The sequence below is a fragment of the Pollicipes pollicipes genome, unplaced genomic scaffold (assembly GCF_011947565.3).
Source record: "Pollicipes pollicipes isolate AB1234 unplaced genomic scaffold, Ppol_2.1 Scaffold_4881;HRSCAF=5763_pilon_pilon_pilon, whole genome shotgun sequence".
In the NCBI taxonomy this organism is placed as follows: Eukaryota; Metazoa; Arthropoda; class Thecostraca; order Pollicipedomorpha; family Pollicipedidae; genus Pollicipes; species Pollicipes pollicipes.
This window is the reverse complement of record NW_023596576.1, coordinates 6283309-6307913: the sequence shown is the minus strand read 5'-3', so window position 1 is coordinate 6307913 and position 24605 is coordinate 6283309. Positions and strand designations below refer to the sequence as shown.

General features: G+C 57.0%; 1 protein-coding gene across 1 annotated transcript; it reads right to left on the bottom strand.

Moving 5' to 3' along the window:
- Positions 1-226: 226 nt before the first annotated feature.
- On the bottom strand, positions 227-24603 carry LOC119099685 (AT-rich interactive domain-containing protein 3A; the record flags this gene model as incomplete). The annotated part of the gene is made up of 8 exons (XM_037222750.1): positions 227-315; positions 2110-2339; positions 3050-3239; positions 5574-5704; positions 6308-6469; positions 10197-10380; positions 16210-16282; positions 24436-24603. Coding segments are annotated over 8 exons (1227 nt in total), but the record flags the coding sequence as incomplete, so codon positions are not given.
- Between the last annotated feature and the right edge of the window lie 2 nt (positions 24604-24605).

The following is a 24605-nucleotide window of genomic DNA, read 5'->3' as shown; positions in this document are numbered from 1 at the left end:
AATCGAAGAACGCCGCGTACGGGAGCAACAGGACATCGGAGCACGGCGTCAGCAGTCGCCGCGCGTGCTCGACGAGCACACCCCTTCCCCTGCCCCGACCGGCCCTCATGAGATCGGACTGCTGTGTGTCGCGACGGTCGCCAACGATCTCCGGCACGACCTCGTCCTAGCGGCGACACAGCCAAGTAATACTTGTTTGAAAAGCTCGAGGTGGCAGCAGCGTCGCCTATAGCCGGGCGGCGCTAGGCTGAGCGAAGAGAACTCCCTGGTAAACCACGCCGTTCAGCTCCATGCTCAGCACCAAACTTCCGTCGCCTGTGGCAAATGGAAGACAAAGGGGTAAGCGATGGTGTGTGTGCGCATTTCAAATCATGGAATCGTGGGATGGCTGAGATACACATGGCTTCCTGCACCTGACGAATATCCCCATCGCGTGATATGCATATTGCGATGTAAATTAAGCTACGAATGCGTCATATGCCCTGGACGCTGCCCCAGTGCCGGGTTGGACCCTTCTCCAGTACCGGGCTGGGTGCTGCTCCAGTACCGGAATGGACACAGCTCCAGTACCGGCCTACCGCATACGTGAGCACATTCTTCCAACGCCTGTCAACATCTAGAGTCGGGAGACGAACCCAGTGAGCCTAGCATACCAACCGGAAGGAAAATGGCGGATGGCATAATATAGCACGCGCTCGGGCGGGAGTGAAATGGACCCCCCAAAGGTTTTTCCAGAATGGTTTCCGAACGGCGCGGCGTAGCCACGCCAAATTTTGCATAGCTGTGGACAATTGAATAGCGGATCGCTTGGCATCAACAATTTAGATGTACCTTGTGAGGTCGCTGACCTATAGCAGGTCAAAATCAGGCCATGGTTTCAGCGAAGGCAATTTCCGAGGAATCCTTCAATCTGATACAACAACGGAGTGTTAGACGAAACCATACATCTCTGAGATGCTTTCTTAAGCAACACAACAGTTGAATGATAAAAATACATTGACCTCAGGTCAGGTATGAAGGTCACACCAGAGTCAAAACCAACCTATTTTGTTGCTCTAGGGCTTGCTGTATGGGATAGTCTCTGGTGCTCACTTCGAATTTATTGATAGCAGGAACCGCATTATACATCGTCCATGGACTTCTTAGATGTCAGAATAGGTCATTAACCTAAAACGACCCAGGTCAACATTTTGTTTTCGGAACATACTGCCTAGCGTAATCTCTGTCGCTTAGGCAGATGCAAAACACGAGCAATCTTGCATGCTTTTGGTCACCTTGACCTTCGGAGGGTCAAACAAGGTCACTGACCTTAAATGAGCATGTTATATTTTGCTTAGAAACGGTTATCTAGGTTCTGAGGGTATTTTGGAGACCAAGTTGGAACTTGACCTTGTTTGACCTTTTTTGACCACAGGGTCATGACATAGGAACCTGAAGCTTTGACCTGAGTGAGTTTACAAACAGTAAATTTACAGTAAAAAAACAGTAAATTTGGCGTCTCTAGCTCTCTTAGTTCCCAAGATCTTAGGGGGGTCAAATTGACCCCCTACCAGAGCGAAGGGTATCTAGCCGGCCACCCGGGCGCGTGATAACCATGAAACTGAGCACAAATTAGGAGGAGACCGAGAAAACTTTTTGAGATTTACATTAGCTACCCGGCGCCTAAGTTCTCCATTTTACTATTCTGTCCTGAGAAAATAGAATATCTAAAAAAGGTAAAGCGAAGAAATATCTGCCCGTGACTTGTGAGCTGGCGGAGCCTCGCCACAGGTGGGGATAAATATCCGAACAGGTACTTTACAAGTAACGACACTATCCAATTGGGTGCACTGAACATCCCAATACAGTGCCATGCAATTCGAGGTGGATTAACTCCCCAATTCATCTACTAAGAGCTCTAAGATTTTCGTGGTCAAGGTTAAGATGCGTGGAAAACAGCGGCTAGTTCTGGCGCTCACCATCACACGGCACACATATCTGAGCGGTGGGTGTACAAGGTCTGCTTTAAGGATGCGACACATGCATTATGGCCCGAGTGACTGCCGGCAGGTGGTGAAGTGTATTCGCTGATCATTGCAATGATCGAACTCCTGCTGCTTTGGGACTCACCCTTGGACGATATGCTCATTTTTGTGTGAGGCAGCGCGTTCATCTTGTGCTCTTCGTCATCCGACCGGGCCCTTTTATTGGGTGGCGGCGACAGGTCGTCAGGCACCTCTCGCGTCATCTCCTGCTCCCTCTCGCGCTCGCGTTCTCTCTCGATCTCCCTTTCGCGCTCGCGGTGCAGCTCCAGCTCGCGGTCTCTCTCTCGCTCCTGTTGCTCGCGCTCCCTTTCCTGCCTGAAAGCCGAACGGATTGGTGACAGCTGTTCTGCACAATTTGACTGCATGCATATTGAGCGGGTTGTCTAACCCACCTTTGATTACCCGTTCGCGTGTTAAACGGCTACGAACACAGTGTCGTAGCCAAGGGGGGCTTTTGCGGTAATGCCCCCCCCCCCTCGCCTTTTGGCAGGTGCCCCCTCACCCTTCAGGTCGAAAACCCCAGTACTTTTTGGCGGTTTAGGACTCCCGTAAGGCAACAAAACATAATAAACGGGTTCTCATGGCATCAAAATGGAATTCTGAACCTAAAACTTGCTCCGGATAGAAGCAAACAGTTGCTTTAACGACAAAGTGAGGCCCCAGGGGCGAAATGCCCTTGTACTGTTTTGGCTCCTCCTGGCGTAAATCACCAATGTACATGGCGTTACAGCAGTTCAGCAATTCATTACGGTCATTGGCCCTGTGTTGCTATGAGTTGCATACGTGTGTTAAGTAAGCAATTGTGCACACGCGATGCCAGAACACACCGGCAACTAACAAAAGATGTTTATCTGGACACCGGCACCTGACAAAAGACGCTCAGCTGAACTTCGGCAAGCCCTGAGCGCCCGCTGCTCGCAAAGTTGCAACATATGCCCCGCAGACCGCGCGGTCTCACAAGCAGAACACTGTTTCTCAGGCAAAGACGATGACAGGTCGAGGTGGTTTTTCTGAGCGCTGCTCACCTCGCCATGATTTCGCGTCGGACGCCGAGGTTGAGGGCCTCGCTCTGCGGAGCCAGGCCCATGCACTCGGGCTTGCGGTGTGGCGGCGAGGGGATCGGCTGTCTGTTGCTGTACAGGTTCCACAGCGTCATCAGCGTGTCGTTGGCGGACGGCAGCACGGGGCCGCCCATGCCCGGCAGAAACGGAGAGCCTGTGGACGACACGTGTGGCTCACCCTCAGAGCAAGCTGGAAACGGCGTGATCAACCAGAGCGATGGGAGGGCCCCCGAAACGCAGGAGAGGAGCGAAACCCCGATAACTCAATTTTTCCCGCGCATCGCCAAAGCTCTCGGCAAGCTTGTACGAAAATTGAGAACGGCCACTGTCCACCCGATGCTGCAACACCCACGCAACCAAGAACCAACCACTGCCGTCCTGCGACAGTTCTGCGACGAGTGATGTTTTCGGTGAGGTGAGCCCGCTGTCCGAGTTGCGGCTCGATGTGGCCGCGTGCAGCGCCGGCGCCGGCGGCCTTGATCGGGCGCCGGCGGGCGGTGTAGCGGCGCCGGCGCCGCTCGACCGATTGATCATCACTCTCCCCCCCTCTCCACGTCCACGCCCGAACGGCGTCATCAATCGTATGCAAATACAAATTTCATTACTTTATCATCGTTAACCGGCGGTGCGGGCAGTCGGTCATTACTGCTGCCGGCCGGCGCGTCCCGGCCGGGCGGCGGAGGCGGCGGAGGCGGGGGCGGGCGGCGAGAGGCGGGCGGACGGGCGGGCAGCGGGGCCGGGCGGGGCCGGGCGCGTCCTGGCCCGGCTGGGCGGCAGGGCCAGGGCGAGGGAGGGCGGCGGCGGCGGCTCGCTGCCGTCGGCCGCAGTGACCTGCACCAAGCCCCGGAGTGGTGCCCGCCACCTCTGACGTCGCCACGGTCGGCCGTGGCGGCCGGGCGGCCCACATGGTGCACAGGCCGAGCTCGGGCGCCGAACGCCCGTCCCTGGACTGTCGAGTCTGGCTGAGGCACTGTTCAGTCATGCGAGGAGTTGGCTGTAGCTGCCGCTTGATGTAAGCGAAAAAACCGCGTGCAGTATACCCTTCTGAGATGGAAGTGACGTGCAAGTGCAGAACTCAAACCATGACCTGAGGACTTCCCTAAGTATCTCTTCCATCGATCCCTCACCCCCCCGCCCCCCGTAATCAACGAATAGTCCCCCTGTCATGCCATCAAGGGGCCAGCAGCTTCTCACAGGGCACCGGCCGTGAGGCCGCCACAACGCCCGCGCGCAGCGCCGATGTCTTTAAAATAGTCGTTTAATTATTCTGTTTGTGCCCGAGGTTGTGGCCAGATGTCGGATCGGCCGATTGATTCGATAATGGCCGATTACCGCGCCGCGGGCCCGACATAATGCCGCTCATTTACCAGGCTCCGCCGAGACCGCGCCGCCGGCACCAATAATGAATACTCGATGATGATGTTGACATGATAGCGCTACGGACGGCCCCCGGGATGGAGGCGATAGGCGAAATGCGAAAGTGCTTCGGAAGATTGGAGCGAGATTGAGGCATTAAGAGGATTAAAACAGAAACGTCACGCGAAAAACAGCTCGATGGCGAACCATCCCGCTCTGCTGCCTAGATTCACCGGTCAATTTACTGGAGCTACAGTGAGTGGTAACATGTAAACCTTTTCAGTGACCGCTCCGTGTCAACTCTCCGTGTGCGCGCAGCGCGGGGAAGTTCACTAACCCTCCAGAGACTTGCGTCTCGCAGGACCCGTGACTCACATGCCCCGTGACATGTCGACGGACGGAGCCAGCCTCGGGTGGAAGGTCACGTGACCCCGCCCGGACAGCGCCAAATGTGCCGGATCCGCGCAATTATGCAGATCAGCTCAGGGTATTATGCCCAACGGACCGGCGTCTGGTATAGGAGCCGATCGGCGGCCGGGCCGGCAAAATAAACGAGATCCCTCTGTTTTGTCCTCGGCCTCTTTACGTGCTTGGCCCGGGGCTCGGAGTAATTCAACCTCATCTTGGCACCCACAACGGCCGCCGCCGGTGATTACCATTCGCCTGCGCGCCGCTGAATATTCAAGGCCGACCAGCGATTGACAAACAGCGAACATGTGGCGTACGCGAGTATCCGCCAATTTGGGCGGGTGGCCGCCGCCGACCGATCGCTGATTGAGCGAGGGATGTGTGCAGACCCGGAGCGGCGGCGCCCGCGGCACCGCTCCGACAGCACGGGCCCGGGGCGGTGCCCACTCCCAGTCCCTTCCAGACTCTTGGAAATAAAGGCCGGCTGACCTTCGCAATCATCACCCGCCAGCTGTCTAAAGTTCAGGTGATAGGGTGGCGTTTATGACCGACTTCCCCGACGCCGGGACGCACAGCGGCTCCCCCACGCGATAGCGTGACGTCACTGCCCGGGCCATCCCACAGGCCGGGTGAGGTCTTTCTGTGCGGAGCAGTGCTGTGCTCTCCTCGCTGGGCAGCCGCGGAGGAGCCAGCGGCCTGGCTGATGCAGTGGTGCTGTACTCACTAGGCGGCAGCGGGTGGCCTCCGGCGCCGTTGGTGCCGGGCCGACTGGTGACCAGCGACAGAGGAGACAGGCCCTGCTGATGCAGCGTGGTCGGCATGCCGTTGGACAAGCCGAACGACTGCGCCATCGAGCTGGAAGAGCGGAGCAGCTTGTAACACATCCGTATGATTCAACAGTAAGGTAAAGAAGAGCTGGGGAACGCTGCAGACCTGCCATCAGAGCAACAGGCAAATGTCATCGATCTTTCCCAGGAATGAAAGAATGTTTGATAAGCACAACAACGTCAGAGCCCGCACACAGTAACTGTGGACTGCGGAGCAATGCCAAGCTGAACTCTACTCCACCGCTGTCACTTCTGCGAACGTCAAGTGTGCAATGGACAATTATCTTCATGACTAATTAGCTCACTCAAAACAAACCACATGTCAGTAATTAGTCGGCAACGGCCTCTTCGCACGCTCATGGAAATCGTAGGTGCGTGCAGTACCAGAGCGGTTTGCCCGGGGGCCCGCTACACGCCTACTAGCTTACAGCGCGCCCACTCGTCTGACAGGGGCGGCTCCAGGAATCATTTATGGAGGCACGCAATCAAAATAAACGTGCCATGCCCCTTGCATCAACGCACCATGCCCTGATCATCACAATGCCCGTTGCACAAAAGCCGTTTCACAGCCCCCGTCTCCGACACTGCCTGGAGACGGGCCTGCGCCACCGGCCGTCAACGCACTACTGACCCCGATAGCAGTGGCGACCTCTGCACGAAGTCGGCGTACGAGTTGCTGTTGTAGGTGCTGCGGCGGCCCTCGCGCCGGTTCCCGTCCACGGCTGCCTGCAGCTCAGACGGACTGCTGAGACCTTCCTTCTGACACTCCTGCGGGTACAGGTACTTCATGTACCTGTGAAACAGGCGCCAGCGGTCAGAGGTCGGCGGAGACGCCAGCGGGTTGTCGCTTTTCTGCTTTCAGGGAGTGAGAGCCGTCTGAAAGTGTGGTGAGGAAGCCCTAGTTTAAGATGTATGTAGGTTCGCAGACAGAAAGGTCAAGTACAGCCGCCAAAGTGTCATCTGTTGAAAAATTACCAACAAATGCAAAAATGGCCGGAGGTGTTCATAAAAGATGACACATTTTTGCTCATTCCGTCTTGCACAGAGTTTGAGTGTCTTTCATGACGCGCGTGGAATCCATTTACACGTCATCGCGTCTTGACACCTCAGTATTGTGCTGTTTGATGCGGCACACGTTCATGGCGGTCGCGGCGAGTCATCATTACGCCTGAGGCGTCGCCGCGGGCGATCCCCGCCCGTGACGCGATCGCTGACTAACACGCGATTGGTTCACGCCTCCCGCCCCGGGCACGGGTGCGAGCGTCCACCACGCGCGGTATGGAGAGCTCTCCTCACGGGACCGGGAATCGCGAGCCAGGGGGGCGCTCTGGGTTCTCTCGCGGGCGGCGAGCTCGCGAGGGGCCGACATCACGTCCCTCTGGGGCGGGGCTACTTGCAAAACGCCTGCAATGATGCATGATCTACAGATGGGACTGGTGAGCAAACCATGGGCAAGCTCGCAAATCAGACCAGGCGCACTTGCAGCCAAATGATCGGGCTGGCTGACCCACGCCTTCGGAAGCCAGCTGATCCCGGCGTAACCGACAAAACCTCAGGCCAACAGAACAGCTTAGTCCCTAGCGATGCCGGTCAGGTCACCAGTGCGTTCAGAAAGCAGCTCCATTCGAAAACTCCCGACGTTCCAGCGCCGTGACGGCCGCCACCGCCGCGAGCCAGCTGCCGCCAGCTCCGGGCGCGAAACCCAGTATTGCACGCGCCTGCACGTGATGCAGAACAAAGGCCCGCATTGCGGCATCAGCGGTGGCCGTAAATCGCGGGCTGAGTGCCGGGGACGCGGCGTGCAGCGGCGCGGCGCGTGCGCGCGCGGCGAGCGTGGCGCGGCGGCCGATATCAGAGCGCGATCTGCCGCGCGGCCGGCGGCGGGGTCACACCGTCCTCGATCGGGCCGCGCTCGGCGAACGGCCGCCTCATGTGGCCGTCGGGCGGCCGCGGGCGCGCCCCGGGGCGTCGGGCGATCACGTGTGGCCGGGGCACGGCGTCGGCCGCCGCCCGCCGGCGCGTATCACCGGTTACTACCACTTGCCGTGACTGGGCCGCGTTAGCCGGCCCGTTTTATTGATATGAATCCGGGAATTGGGCGCCGCGGCCGCGTCGGGCCGGCACAGCGGCGCCATTGCGGCCCGGGAAATCGCGCCGACCGCCGAGAGACTGCCGCCGCGACGACTGAACGTCCGGCGACCGCCATAATTGGCCGCGATTGCGTACGACGCGATTTTACGATGCGCGATTAGACGGCCGCTGAGGACAAGCCGCTACTACCGCCGCCGCACAGGTTTCTTCCCTCTTGCGGCGGAGTCGCAGAGGGACTGGCTGCGCGTATGTGTGGGTGGGTCATACAAAGCCTCAGCTCCTGGAAATGGGTGGGGCAGGCCTCGGTAGAATAATGACCCGTCTTAACAGAGAAAATTGCACCTCTTGCACTGGCGAAGAAGCGGGTTTCGTGATGTTTATATATATATATATATATATATATATATATATATATATATATATGTATGTATGTATGTATGTATGTATGTATGTATGTATGTATGTATGTATGTATGTATGTATGTATGTATGTATGTATGTATGTATGTATGTATGTATATCGCTGGGACAAAACACATCTTGTGGTACAGATTTGCGTACTGTCGTTACGGCGTACCTTACCGTCAAATATTAGCATGCTTTGGAAAGCGACTTTTGTTCTCCCTTTATATAAACGCGCATGGTGAGTCTGACTTAAAGTATTTCACACTTAGCATCTGAAGCACACCGGCACAACAGAGCAAGGTTTTAAACCAGACATGGTGATTGAAGACTGGTTTTGCAATGTTACGTACCGTCATCTCGCCCACATTTATGGTTACGTAAACGTTCGAAAGGGCTGCCCGAGTGGAAGGTTATGTTCTGTCTAAACAGAAAGCTTTTGAAACCACCGCAATCGCAATGTTGCTCGTGCCGATAGCATGGATCACGGTTAGAAACTGCCTCAGCTCTGAGCCCCAAGGACGATTATATTGGCCCTAACCAACCACGCCAGGCTCGGTTCTGTTCGAGATTGTGTTAATGGTGTACGGCTCTTTCCCCGGCCGAGGCCATTTCGACCAAGACATTTCTCAGTCTGGCATTACCTGATATTAAGATGCTAATGCCGCTGTAATTACCGACTTCAGTGATATTCCCCGGGGGATCGCGGTGCCTTTATGGCCATCCCGCCTCCCGGAAGGCGGCCCCTCACGAACAAAGCGTGGGCGTGACCGTAGCTGGACGCCACGCCGGGCAGGCCGGCGGGCCCGCAGCGCGCGCCAGCCCCGCCCGGAGGAGCAGGTCCTGCCGGAGCGCGACGGCGGCGGCGGCGGCGGCGGCGGCGGCGGCGGCGGCGGCGGCGGTCCGGCGCCGGTGTCCGGGCGACAGGCGATACACGGCCGGGGGTCAGCATCGCGCCTCACCCGTAACCGGGGCCGACCACGGTAACCCGCCGCGGCCGCCGCCGCCGCCGCCGCCGCCGCCGCCGCCGCCGCCGTCGTACGGACACCCGCGCCGGTGTCTGGGCGGCACACGGCCGTTACCAGGGCCGACCACGGCAACCGGCCGCTGCCGCCAGCCTCATGTCGATCTGCTCTCCATTGAGAGCGAAGCGTGTGGGGCCAATTAACCTTTCAACTTGACCAGGGCGGCATAACGCCGCTAAATCATCCCCTCTCGTTACCTGCAATCGATAGTTCAATTCAATTACGGCCCGGCGTAATAAGCGCCGAGATGACGGCCCATACATCGCGATGCATTAGCCAGCGGCGCGGGGACGGGATCGGGATTGGCCGATCACTGATGAGCTGATCGCGCACCGTCGGCGGCGTGGCGTGACGAACGTGCCATTGGGAATGTGAGAGAGTGCCAATTGAGTCCATTTCGGACGGTACGTAACGAGCCGTGAGGCGGGATTGCGGGTCGCTTTCTTTCCGAGTACTCCTCGCTGTGGTCAGGTCACGGCCGCGGCTGTTTAATATTGTTCTTGGAAAATCTGTTTTCACCATCATGGCAAGTCTTTCGTTTGCAGCCATGGCAAAACGCCGACGTCTTCCCACAAATATCGTCACATCCGCTTTAATTGGGATCGTAGAGCTTGCTGAAATCCGTCATTTTCACATTTGCTTGCTGCTGCCAGGTAATTCATCGACGCATGGGGTCATTAGCGAGGCCCCCAGGCAAAAGCCAGGGGACAAAGACAGTTTCCTATCCTGGGACCTGGAAGTTTTGTCTACAAGGAGCCTTATCTAATCTAATCGGATCCATATCTGATCTAATCGGAGCCCTCTCTTAAAGGGAGCTATGTGGCCCTTTTGCGCTTGCTAGCTTTGTTTTGCACATTAACATGAAATGCCTCCCAAATAAATATATTCACGAGCCCTAAGTTCGTAATTACCTTTCAGAAACGCCACTTGCTATGTAAAAAAGATGAATATTGCCGCCCACCAATAAGATTTCGGTGATTTAATGCTTCTACCGATACTCACTGTGTACGCAGGGTGAAGGCTGCAGACGTGATGGAGGAGGGCAGCTTCAAGCCCTTAATAATCTCCTGCCACAGCTTCTTGTTGATGACCTCCACCAGCCCACCACGGGCTACCACCAGGTTGTACAGCTCGTAGAGGTCCAGCACCTGCTTCGCCATTATCGGTAGACGGTTTATCGGAGTTCCTGAAATCAGAATGTGCCTGAATCCCAGACGAATGCCTTCAGCGATCATGCTTCCATTTTGCCCCAAATACGTGGCGCCTGTTCGACACAGCACGAGCGGCAATAAAACAACAAAACTTTAGCTTTCTATTACCAGAGCTGTCACCCCTTGACCCCACAAACCATCTCCCTGAATGTCCGATTCACCCAGACGAATGAGCCACCAAACGCTACGCGTGTTTTGGTGACGCTCAATGCCCGCCCGGCCGCGGAGAACAAGATGCCGCGGCGATACGGCGCGCCGCGCGACCGGGCCCTTTGTGTCGCGCGCCGCCGCGCCGCGCCGGCGCCTGAAAAACGGCCGCTGAAAGGGCGTGGGCGGTCGGGCCCGCGCCCGGCCGCCGGTCAGCCCGGTCGATCGCTTTTTGTTGACATTGTTGGCATGGCGCGCTCGATTCGGCCGCGATACCGGCGCCGCGGCGGATTCCGCGCAAGGCTGACTGACCGAGTCTCGGCGGCGGCGAACCCCCGCCTGCAGCGGACGGCGACGCGGCGCGCCCTGTCCAGCTGCTGTTGACATAACTCAGGCGGCGCCCGCGTGAGACCGCCGCAAAAACGGCGCCGTCTAATCCCCGGCGATCGGCGCTGCGCGGCCGCCATGTGAAATATTGTCCCATCGGCGGGCCAGATTACGGCCAAGTACACGGGCCCGGTTTGATATTCAAAGAAGGGGCCGGCGGCACACTGGGGTCGCCATTGTCTTCTGACACAAAAATATCTGCCTCGTTTGTCATTTGAAATAAAGGAGCCAGCTGTTGGCGCCGGGACGACGGCGCGCCGACCGGGGCGGAGGGGCGTCAAGTGCTAGGTGGCGAGGGCCAGACACTGCCTAACCGGCCGCTGTTTTATAGCAGATAAAAACAGAGGTGGTGCTACCGGCGCAAACAACCCAGCGGCGATCTGGAGCTTAATGTCCGGCTTTGAAGTGGACGGACCGACAGAAATAACAACCTCCGTGGACAGCCAGGCAGTGAAGCTTCTGCTGTGAACTCAAATGTGTAGCTGTTTAAACAGCAGAGCTTCAGTTCGAATCCTTCATACTCAAGAAGTGAATAGGAACCAGAAAAGACATTTTACTCGTCATAATACTAGAAAAATAGCCTGAAAAGTTGTACAGAATTTCTGACATGGCGCCTAACTTGCATCGGTGCCGATGAAGGACTGCTACGGAAGAGTAGCTGTGCACAAAACAGGATTGACATCTTTGGGATGCTTTGATTGCATCCCAAATCAAATAATCAGGAAGACGCAATTCTTCATACCTTTTGCAATCATTTAATTGAAACTATGCACTTGTTTTCCACAACGTCACTGTCGTCAGCACAGCAATACTCGCCGCGGTAAAAGGGCGCATTGCTCCGTGGATCCTCGTTCGAGCTCATTTCCAGAGGCTCGGACTCAGCAAAGTGAGCTGGGGCGCTGCGAGCTGGGGCGCTGCGAGCTGGGGCGATGCGAGCTGGGGTGCTGCGAGCTCCAGCGCTGCGAGCTGGGGCGCTGCGAGCTGCGATGCAGCCCGACTCAGAGGTAACGCCACCGGCAGCTCGGATCTGTAGGCCGGAAGCTGGGACTGGAGCTGGGCTGGGAGCTAGGGCTGGAGCTGGAGCTGGTAGTTGAAGACCGGGATCGACTCTGGAGCTGGAGCTCGGAGCTGCAGGCCGGGAGCTGGGACTGGAGCTGGGCTGGGAGTTAGGGCTGGAGCTGGAGCTGGTAGCTGCAGATCGAAGTCGGCTCTGGAGCTGGAGCTGGCAGCTGCAGATCGAAACCGACTCTAGAGCTGGAGCTCGGAGCTGTAGACCAGGAGCTGGGACTGGAGTTGGGGCTGGAGCTGGGGCTGCGAGCTGCCGGACGAGAGCCGGCCCCAGCCAGCCGACGTGCGGCTAAAAGCCCGTCTAACCGCGCCGACAATGACCGGAAGAAGGCGGTCCAGCGGGGGCGGGGGTGGGGGCGGGGCCGGAACAGCGCCGGCACATGCCAACCATACCCCAGCCGCGTCCGGCCGGCCAAAAAACGTCCGCTGCTGCGCCGGAGGTGGCGCCGCCGCGGCGTACCGCTGCGCGACGCTGGGTGGCCCGGCCGGGCGCCTCCGAACGCCGATTTATGATAATGTTTTTATCCGGTGTTGGCCGTCCGTTCAGGCTTCTCCGCTCTTTAATTGCCGTTTTATTCTGGACGCCGGACCGGTATGGAGTCCCGCTGCTGTCGGACATTCCTGTCGGCCGTTCAGCGTCGCCCTGGTCACAAGGTTACGCTGAATGTGACCCTCCCTGTGAGCACAGATGCTTTAAATAACCTCGCACCATGCTGGGCGACAGTCTCTTGGCGTGGAGCAGACTGGTACGCGACGTTCACGGTCATGCTGTGCAGATGACCACGACCGCATGCGCCCCTCCCGCTGACAGCGCCGGCCGCAGCTGCCATGGGCACAGACACAGAGCACCCGCACTTCGTAGCCTCGTGCATTCCCCTTGTAAAACAACCTCTGGCCGGCACGTAGGTCACGCGCGCCGTGCGGGCCGGGAGTGTCGCGCGCCCCAGCAGGCCTCTGCAGGAGCTGCCGGGCCTCGGCCGGCGGCGACGCGGCCGCGGCGCAGTGCCAATAAGCATAAACTTGCCAATCGCTGGCGTGATCTGCGAGCTACATCGCCTCGGCGGGGAGTGCCACTGCAGCGGGCGTCTCCCGAGACCGGCATCACACCGGGCCCGCCCCGACAGCACAACGGCGGGATGGAGGTCTGGCAGCTGACACCAAGTGACACAAGGTCAAGGTCTGCCGGCTGACATCAGGACGTCCGTGGGCGGCGACGTCGACTGAGCGCCTGACGCTGCGGCCGCCCGCGGGGCCGCGTCCGCAATCCATTCAGTAAAGCCCTGTTCAATTGGGAGCGATAGCACGGCTCATTTTCCGCGCTAACCGCCATGATCGCCTGGCCCACGGCTCGATCACGCCTGACGAATTTGTCCGTCGGGCGTGTTTGTTTGCCGTGCGGCGTCCCCCACGGCGCCGTGTGCGTCAAATGAATAGCCGTTTTTCCCAACCGGTAGGTGGTTATTATTGCTGGAGGCAGACGCCGAGCAAAAAGCGGCGACTAGCGGAAATAATTGATATAAAATATTGCGACGCGCTCGCCCAGGGGCGTAAACCTTCGCCTCCGGCTAATTACGAGGGTACATAAACATCCCGCCAGCTCATTATTGACACCTTTCTCCCGCCGCGGCGCGGCCGGCAACGCCTGTCGACGGAAACGAAAGATGGCGGCGCCCGTTAGCAGCCCGCTGGCGGGTCGCGCCCCGACCTAGCCAAGCACGATCTTGTTAGCGGCGGCAGCGGCCGCCGGTCACTGCTAACGATGAACACAGGAACGGCTTCCTGGCGACGGCTGACGGCACAGGCGAGCGGCGCGGGTAACGACGTGGGTTCCGCCCAGCTGGCCTCGCACCTTTCCAATCGGCAATGAGCGCAGGCTCAGATTTTATCGCCGATATTCTCACGGAACTCCGGCTGGTTACGGTGGAGTCAAACCACCGCCACGCAACCAGATCCGGGTTATGCTTTCCGGGATCGTAGCAACCTATTTTCAGTTGTTTTTAACAGGCACACGCAGAAGGGATGACGGGGCGAAAAGAGCAACAAGAGACGCGAAAGAAAGAGTGTGCAAAATATGGTGTGTTAGACTCACAAAAGACTGAAAACATCTCTAAAAATCCAACTTACAGACAAAAACACACAAGTCGGCTATCACAATCAGCAGGCCATGCACCGCCGGTGAGCTGAGCTCGGCTGCGACGGCCGGGGCAGTGCAGGCCGGAGCAGAGCGGGGGCAGTGAGAAGGGGTCGGCAGCGCGGTCGAGGCAGGTCCGGAATGCCGGCCGCCGATCAGATGGACCGACTGGAGCCGGCCGGCCGCGGCCGCCGATGCGCCTGACGCGACGGCCCTGTATCGGCCGCGTCTGTTGTGAACGCTCCCGGTGACGGCCGGCCGATGAACTGAACAGGCTGCCGCTGCTGAAGTGGGTCGATCGCCAGCTGATACCCGGCGGCGGCCGCTCGCTGGACCAGGGGCCGCTCCTGCGGCGTGGCTCGCTGAAAGGGCGAACTGACAGCCGGCGGCGGCCGCTCGCTGGACCAGCGGCCGCTCCTGCAGCGCGGCTCGCTGAGAAGGCGAACTGGCAGCCGGCGGCGGCCGCTCGCTGGACCAGGGGTCGCTCCTGCCGCGTGGCTCGCTGAGAGGGCGAACTGAACGCCGGCGGCGGCCGCTCGCTGGACTAGGGGCCGCTCCTTCGGCGCGGTTCACCGAGAGTGCGAACTGACCTCCGGCTGGGCTGCTCGGCGGGAATGCCCTACAGCTTCAGTACTGGACCGCGTCCACGGAGCGCACCAAAGCCACTGCAGAGCCACTGCATAACCACTGCAGTTGACGCGTCTCCTCCCAGCAGCCTGGATCGGCCAACCACACATTAAGTCCGAAGACGGACCTGTACCCTCCCGTAGCAAATGAGTTCAGCGTCCGAGGCCGGCCAAACATGTCCACCCGACGGCCGTGTTGTCGCGGCGCGCGGCTGGCTCGCGCGCGCGCGCGCCGCGCCCGAGATACGGTCCGGTGCTGACAGGTCGGCTCATCTGCCGGCCGGCATCGCCGCCGATCTGCGATACGCCACCGCCGGCGGCTGACCTCAGGTCCACAACAGGGCCCGATAGCCATCGATATGCCGAGTATTGGAGGCATCCGGGCCATGATATCACCTCAAGCGCGCTTCCAAACAGCCGCTGACGGCGCGGGAGCCGGGCGGCGCTGGAATGTCTCTCCGAGCGGGCTGGTGACGCGGGCCCGGCGGCGCCCAGCAGCTGGGCGCGCGCGCGCGAGCGCCGCGTTGGCGCGGCCGGGGCACGCCGCGGAGGAGACGAACAATGTCACGCACGTGACGCCACACGCCATTGTGTGAGTAGGAGAGGAGCAGACTGGACACGTGAGATGACCACCAGCGGGACCTTTTGGGGGTCATCAGCAAGATAATATTGGCGTGATGCAGTTCACGTAAAGACACATCAGAAACTGATTATTGCAACGTCGCTGCTCATTTGTACCCACGTCCATGCTCACCACGATATAAGGCACTACAAAGACTTCCAGGTGCCCTTGGGCGACGAAGGGGACTCTGAACGACATCACGAACCGCTGGTCATGTCGCTTTTTGGCAGATGGAGCGCCGGGCTTATCGGACACAGGACAGGTGGCAGAACTTGACCCCCCAGCTAAGATTAAGGGGGTCAGCGCGCCACAGCGCCTTCCCCCAAATCGGTCTAAGTTAGCCGATACTATGACGTCGCATGGAAAAAATGGCTCGGAAATCACGGGGTGCCATGCGCTTTGCCTGTGCGTGTTCCACCCTGTTCCGTACCGGGGATCTCTGTTTAGTACCAACAGTGGGTCCTCCGACAAATGTGACTTCCCTCATCGTCGAGGTAGTCAGCTGACTGGTACCTGCACGGGCGCCAGTGGTCGCTGACCGACCGGTCGTTTAGCGCCAGTGGTCGCTGACCGACAGAGTGGCTCTCATTGTATCAGGGTGTGTGACGCAAGTGACGCAAGAGAAGTCCCTGAAAATTCGAGCTCCCCCGCCGGTTCGAAGGGCCGGCGGAGCAGCTCCGCGACCTCAAAGAGGAGGGGGCTACATCCCATATTCTCCTTCTCCTCATCTTCCCCTCCGGATAGTTACTCATGCGGCGGAATTCATATTCTGTATATCGCATGCCGGGAGTTGCACCCCCAGCATTCCAAATCTACGACTTACCTCTGTTTTGCATGAACCGAAACAGATCGTCTAGGAACTCCTTCCGGCTGGGGTTGTCGTCGATTTCATACAGCTGGAAGAGGGCATGTCATCAATTAGCTGTCAGAACATGCAGGCATTAAAACAATAACAAGCATGGGAGGATGCCATTACCTCCGTGGTTCAAAGGTCATGGACGTCCATAAATATCGCGATATCAGTCCAGCTAGCAGCCAACAGAGCACTGGCATGCAGCGTCCATTCATGGAAACCAATCGGATCACTAGTCTGTTTCAGCCGGGATGCAGGGCAGTCACCCACGGCTCAGCCCGCTCTGGACGTCCGAGCACCGTACACCGCGCCACATCACGCGACTTCTCTTCCGCGGAACACCATGAGTCGGCGGGCAGAGCCTGAAGACGGCCGCGTTATTGCCAGGAGACATTCCACGCGTTTATATTGTCTGTCACTGCAACGGAGAGCGCACGGCGCACGTTGACGCGTGGAAAAATAAACGTATTGAAGTTCAGAATGGTGCTTTTTCTGCAGCGGGACCACTGCAGCAGGGCCATATTGGGAGTGGCGACCGGCACCGTGAAACTAATCACGTGACAGTGCAATTGGCCTATTGGCGGAGGCCAAGAATCGGCTTATAAATGATCCCGGGTGAGACCAATATGCCGTGGTAAAACTGCAATAAAACCCACCCGACCATCGGTCTTCGTGACATTGAACATCGCTGGGGAGATGTTCATTATGCCATACCGGCTACCGTCTGGACGGCAAACGCAAGTGTTCCCATAAATTGGTCTACGTGGAATAATCAAGATTCCCCTCTACAGAACTCAGCTGATGGAGCGTCTTCCTGCGAATACTGAACAAACTGATGCTGCAGGGCCAATGGAGTAGCTCCATCCAACTCGCTGGCGGGGGGGGGGGGGGGGGCACAGCGGTTTCTGGTTGTTTCTTCCTATCCAACGCTCATACGGCAACGTTCAACTTTCAGCAAATGTTAGATATGAAGTCATGACATAAGCCGTAATGGTACGCATCAAACTTTCATGAGCTTCACCTTCAGCACTTCTATTTGCTTCGTCTGGCCGGTCTAAAATTTATTGCGTGCGAAAGCCCATTTTTCGTTTTCCAAGCAGACCCTACGCAGGTTCAGTCCTGCAATAATTGGTTCGACAATCTTCTTTAGCTTGCTCTGTTCATTCATTTAGTTTGAACCGCACAGGGAAAGTGATATATTTAATAAGCATACGTTAGCAGCAATGTACGCTGTAGCCTTCGGAAACAGAGCTCAGTCATGAAGCGTTCTCGGAGATCTGCATACCGTAACCAGGCGCACGGCGTGTCCTGGCGCCGAAGCACCCCTATCGCAATTAACGTCTGGTAGCATAGTTATTAAACTTGCAATACGGACAATTTATTCAAGGTAATTTCAATCAGGTTATGATAATTTGATATGGCTGGGCCCGCGCTCGCAGACAACAAACAAAAACTGGAGTGGAGGGTGACAAATAGGCATCCGATTTGCATGGCTTCATTCATCCCATGAACTGCCTTTCTCTTCTGCTCGTCCCATAAGACGAGGAGATCATTATTCAGGTGATCGTGTAGTAATCCGAAGCGTTTGCTTGCCACTAAACGGAACGGCGACATGGAGCCGGGGATAATTTTAATACGCTACCGATCCATAACTCGGACCGAACTATTAGTCATGGGCGGGTAATGAACAGGCGCCCGACCGGCTTCTAACCAGTCCATATTTGAATTACAAATCGGCCAGATTAAAGAGATAGGGTTCTCTGCCCGCGGACAAAAGCAGCCATGAGTCCGAGTCATCGAGAGATCGGGTTCATTTATTATCGAAGCCGCAAGGGTCGTGTGCAAATACTGGCCCAGGAGGCCATCAAAGAGTCCATCTGGTAAACAATTGCCTGGTCTGAGCTCGACTACCAGCCTCACAGTCGTGGTGCCCACACAGAGTCTGGGAGTCCGCCGACAGTCCGGGAGTCCGTGAACCAGTCTGCAGCAGTGGCAAGCCAGAGTCCGGGAGTCAGCCTGCAGCAGTGGCCAGGGCATCTCATGACAGCTTGATAAGGTCCGCACGATAGCCGGTGCCTCGACATACCGCTGTCATGCAACATACGGTGCCTGCTTTTCCCAACTGTTTGGAGGGAGTATTTTCAATTCAAAGCGCCGACAGAAAGTGTACGAAATCGAACAGCGGAAGAACTATCAGAAAAAATTCTGGCATCCAAACAGTGTTCGCTAGAGGTGGTCGTGCCGCTGGTTTTTTTTGTAAAAGGAAACATAGAAGCATCTTTTCCATGCGGGATAAATATCCGATCCCATTGCGCCATTTCGTGCGTGGCGTCCCACCCAAGCAATTACAAACCGTCCCATCACAGACAGGCTGCAACGGTTGGCGGCCGGGTAATCATGATCACGGTCAGAACCACACGTCGAAATGACGCGTGGTTCCGATCGTGATACGTGATACGGATAAGCGAAACAACTCAAAGGAGTCCCTATATCCAATAACAAAAGGATGAAATGAGAAATACCAGCGTGCACAGCCAGGGCTGGGCAAAAGAAAATCGCCCGCTTTAGTGAAACGCCACGACATTCTGCTCACATGTGCTTTTTACATGTATCGGAAACACGCACAAAGCCATAAACTGTGAAGCTGCTACGTCATACCTTTGCTGAGTGCATCTACACTTTTTAATAGCCAACGCCGCTTTACATGGCAAGTGCTTTGTGCTCCCATCACCTGCTCGGTCATGCTGAACATCCTTTTGGATACAAGGAACCCAAGAAAATTTGAAGGCCTTAAACGTAACTTATTCTGTGATTTTTGCACACGGTTGGCGGATGTTTAACAATAGCATATTTTCTTACGCCCAACCATCTCAGATAATTTTAGCAGACATTTGTACCTTGTGGTGTGAATTATATTGGGACGACCAGGCCATCTAAGACCCCAAGTTAAGCACCCTGGGGTATGCATAACACGTCATACCTTTTCTCATGACGTCACCTCTTTTTGCTCCGCGTCCGACCCGCGCTAAAAAATGTGAATGGAGGAATTATGCATTATATGTAGGCACAGTAAACAAGTCCAGAGGACGAGCCAGACGCTTTCAGACAAAGTCAACGCAAAGTTAAGTGAGGCGAAACAAGTTCGCCCGGCCCCAACCCCCGGTTGTACACAAGCATGTCTACCGGCATTAGACACGAAAAACTGCAGCAAACCCCACGAGGGCACCGCGTCGTGCACAACTGGCTAACTTCCGCCTTAAACAAACGTCTCGCCCACAATGAAATACCGCCTCAGCTGTTTGCTCTGAATGTTTAATTCCTGCGGCCAGTCACAATCGAATTGCTGGTCCGCTAATGTATGGGCTCCCAGAGCCACCATCGGTTTGACTCAATTTCCCGAGCGGTAATGGGCGCCGGACCGCTCTAATAATCAGATAACGTGCCCGAGAGCCCGAGCAGAGCTAGCCATACCAAGCGGGTGATTTAATCAGGTTCTTGCCCGCCTCAGGACAGACGCTTGCTGCATCCAGCTGGTTCGAATTTGCTGTTCGAGACGTTCGACTGGGACAAAGCGGACGCAAATGTGATTTAGCCGTTCCATGTCGAAACAATACAAATTCCCATTTAGTCGGAGAAGTAATGCACTTTTACTGCAAGTGAAATGTAGAAGTTAGCACACGCATTCCTTTTTTTAGTAAGCGGTGTTTGGTGCGAAGTTCAGCACCGACGAAGCACGGAGCACCACAGAAGCATACCATGCTAAATCCCAAAATACTCGTACTCCAGCGAATATGTGATCCCCCACTTGGGTGTGGATGCCCTGTTCTGCTACAGACGGCGACGAAACACACACCGATCATAACACAACTGGCAACTTACACGAGTGGTTAGACGAAGAAGCATGAAACGCTGTAAGCTAATCCTAGGTGAGGGTATACCTCACCCTTAAATCACCTGGACGAGCGCATGCCCCGGCGACAGATCCGTCACGGGCCACAAGCTGGGAGCCATCACATTTTCGAAGATATTTTTAACCTGCGGCGTCACCGGCGCAATGTTAACTTCCGCAAAAGTTGCGGAACCAGCTTCCGTTCCCGCAACTGCCGCGCAGCCCCAGTGCCTGAGTTGGTAAAGGGATCTCCGCCGAACACCGTGGCGAACAGCTGAGCGCCCGCCATCGCAGCCCGCCGGGCTTGCCTTCTGTTGAAAGGTGAGCCAGACTGCATGAACCGAGCTAGACGGACTGGCACTACTGAATGACTGACTGGACTGCAGAGTTTACATGCGTACGTTGCCCAATATCGCTGTAATAAGATGGTCGCGCGAGATGATGCAGCGTTGCAGCCCTTGTTAGAGCCACTAGTCCGGCCCAGTGTACACACGGCCTTGGCATAGCTGATCTGAGTTAAGGATGTCGTTGAGCGATTTTTGTGATAAAGCGTGCGTTAGGCTTCAGGCAACTATTCGCCGACCACGTGCAGCAAAAAGCGAATAGCTGGCGATTTGCTGGAAAATTAGCGAGATCGTAAAATGCCTTGAAGCCCATTATTAAGCCGTTATAAAGTCGGCAATCCAAGCTTGGCTTCCTCAACGAGAGGCGAAGTTGATAGGAATCGGAACTATGCCGACAGCATTCTGCAGCATCGCCAGTGGGCACATCGCTGCGGCGCAAATGTCTGGAGTCTAGCATGCTGCTGGTGAAATAAGACGCTCGCAGGGTTGGGCACAAAGCGACTAGTACAGATAAACATCCGCGCTGGCGCTGGCGCACATAACATACGCTGGCGCCCATAGCAATGGCTGAACACATCTGAACACCTCGTGTAAGTTAAATGCCTTGTTTGGGTCTTTGTCTGCATGGAGCTAAGTTTTGCTCGAGATATCAGTTCTGGTCGCTCATGCATCTGTGATCACATTCAGTTTCACTCAAACGGCCCATCCGAATCACACCGGTCTATGGTCAACGAGAGACAGGTAAAACGCAGCATAATAGCAGACAGGTGAAACGCAGTATGATAATATGGTTTGGTGTATGCCAATATGAACTTAAACCCCATCCAAAAATTGGTATTAACTCTTCAGATAGCACCTTGCACACCGCACGCCGACTGCACAGTCTGCAAAAGATGGTCGACCTCGCGCACGGGCTTCCGACGGCCGTGGTCAACGCCGCCTCGCAGAGCAGCTGGGCCACAAAGCAGCGCTATTCATCAGCTTACGTCCCAGAACCAAAACGCGGATAATTAGCCACGTTGGTTGCCTGACGGCCGGCCACCTTGCGGTCGATTGTCGTCTCGCCACCAACGCAAACGTCAGTTCGATGTGCGTTCATTTATCCTGCCCCCACCCCAGACCGAACCCGACCGGCCTACTACCGCTGACCCCATGCGTTTCCGGCATTTCAATCTGGAGGGGCGCATACATCACGCGGGGGGGGGGCACTCCGGCCACATGGCCAAAGGTCGTGGTCTGGATTTGCCGCGCCCAGCGCCCCCTTCCGTTCAGCCGCCGCCCCCTCCGCGGGGGCGGGGGCTTTGAAGACTTTGGGCGCATTCCGGGGGAAGTGACCACAGCTGCTGCTGCCGATCTCTTTGTCCGAGCCGAGGGATAATGTCGGCAGGGCGGCGTGGCCTGGGCGGCGCGCCCCCACCGCTCCGGCCCACCAGACTCCCACCGCCGCCGGTCCCACCGTGGACTCCCACCGCCGCGTGCCGCCCCTCATGGAGGCGCCGCCGCCGCCGTCTTCGCTGACGAGTTGGACGGCGCTGTCGGTGACGAGGCCGGACACATGCAATCCGAGGCTGAGGCCGCCAGCGGCCGGGGCCAGGCCGGGTGTCGCCGCGAGAGGGTGTCGCAGCTGGTGGCCGATCAATCAGCGCCGACTTTGACGGCATTGACGGCCGAGAGCTAGGTTAAAACTGAGCCCGGGTAGGTTTCGCGTCGGAAACCAGTCTCGAACGTTTTCTTGCCACCGACAAATTCAAATCGGGATCAAGTATTGATCGGCAACACGCTTACCAGAGATTATTGCTTATGACGTCACAACTGGCTGCGTCATACAGAGCCGCTGCAACCCAAATGTATGGCTACTGAGACTCACCTGTGACGTCACACATTATAACTTGTTGACGGCCTTCAGCATTGGGGAAGAGGGCCCAGGAGACAAAATGTGTGATTTCGTAAAGGCTGCCCTTCCCAAAACGTCTAAGATGTGATTACACACTACGCGTCTTCAAATGCTGTTTGCCTGCCATTGTTGCGATGCATGCCACGCACGCCGCGTTGGCTTCAGCTGCCATGTTTTCCAAAAACCGCCTCTTGTGCAGTCACGTGTTTTCGTGAGTTAGTCCCCTCGGTAGCACCCTCCCCCGCGATAACTCGCGCCACGTGGCGGCCAAGGCGTCCCCGAGCGATAGGCGTGATGCTCAGCTGGTGCAAAAATGCCCGCCACGCGCCGGCGCTTCGCGTTTTTACACGGGCGCGGGAGGGGCGGCACGGGAGAACAAATGAAACAAAAAGCCCTATCAGAGGGGGAGGATCTGGCACTCTACACCACGTCTACAGGGCTACCGAAGGCACCGAGAGGGGCTCGGTTACCAGGCACGAGCCCGATCGGAACGCCCGCCTTAAGAGAAGAGGGCTCAGAGTGGGCGGAGCCACGACACTTTGCAGGAGATGTTAGCACGGCGACATTGCGAGCGGCACCAGAGGCGTGTTGAGCCCGACAGAAGCGTCGAAGCCGTCCTTGTGCATCGGACAGCCCCAGAGGCGCAATGAGCCAGACAGAAACGTCGAAGCCGTCCTGGAGCATCGGACAGCGCCAGAGGCTCGCGCCGGCGCGATCAAATGGGCGCCGACGCCCCGCATGCAAATATAAATATGGCTGGCATCATTAATCTCAAGGAATAAAGCAGCTGACGACAGGAAAACAAAGAAAAAGCTAATGGGGGCAGAGATAATAGAGCATGATAGGAGGAGGGGTAGTAATGAAGTTTACGGCACATGCCTGGCAGCATCGAAGGGAAAATTTTAGCTTAAAACATCCCATGCATATCAAGTGAGCGTTAAACCGCGGACTAATTCAAATTGCATACGTCGTCTGTGGACGTTGCCTTTATCCTCCGCCGCTCCCGAGCCCGGGGTTTGAGTTCCCATGCCGGTGAGGGCGAGCACATTGTTGCATTTGTTCGAGCATCATGCCATCCCCAGACCAGCAATAATCCGCTGATGGGACAATCAGTCATCGTCGGGTTTCTCATGATCTGCCATTTCAGCAACGGCCAAGAAATCACCGCCCTGCGATCAGCGGCACTTTGTCGGCTCCGACAAACAATGGGCCTCTTTGATCTTGCCATTTACCACGGCCCTAGCGCGGGACTGTGACCACGAAATTGCGAATCTAATGCGCTGTAGCCGGCATGTCGCTATCCCAGAGCACTGCACGTGTGCATCGGCATGTACCGTCGACTGCCAGTGACTGGCGTAGTGGGAAGTCGCTGGCCAGGTGAGTCAGGACGTGCCACCTGGCTCCAACTCGACAGGGTTGTCAGGTCGCCGCGAAAGAGGTCAGACCTTGCTGTCATCACCTTTATCAATCGGCAGGCCCTTGGCTGAACGTTGCGCCTATCGTCGCCAACACCGGGTTTACCGGGGAGATGTCATCACCGACCGACCGGCCTCCATGCGGCTGGCGGGGTCCGATACGGACTGCCAGTGGCGATACTGACCCTCAACGTCTGCCAGTGGCGATACTGACCCTCAACGTCTGCCAGTGGCGATACTGACCCTCAACGTCTGCCAGTGGCGATACTGACCCTCAACGTCTGCCAGTGGCGATACAACCCTTGGTCAACGGGACGGGTTAGGGGAGCAACTCCATCTACGACAATGGGCTTAAGTAGCTAGAAGCTTCCTTGATCCACGGGGCAGCAAATGTCCGGAAAACGGACAGGCGACGATGAGCCAGGCTAGAGTGCTTAAGAGCAGCCGGTTCAAAGACCACTCTTGAGCATCGCCTGAGGCGAGACTGTCCGGGTCACGTTATGAGCAGCCGACCGCATGGCGCCAGATAGCCAAGCTATATTGAGTGGCGCGCCAGTTATAAGACCAATACCCAATCAATATAGAACATGTTTCAGTCGCCTGCTATGGGCATTGGGTGCTTCAAAACACGACTGCTGTTTTCCAGCCACTGACCTGTTTGAACTGCTCCTCGTAGTTCCAGGGGGCGTTGCCGGCACTGCCCTGGCGGGGCGACTGTGCCGCCGAGCTGACCGGCGGGCTGACCGTGTCACGGGCCGGCGGCGAGCTGCTGGCCCGGCCGCCAGACCCGCCGTACCCGGCCAGACCCAGGCCGGGCAGCGGCA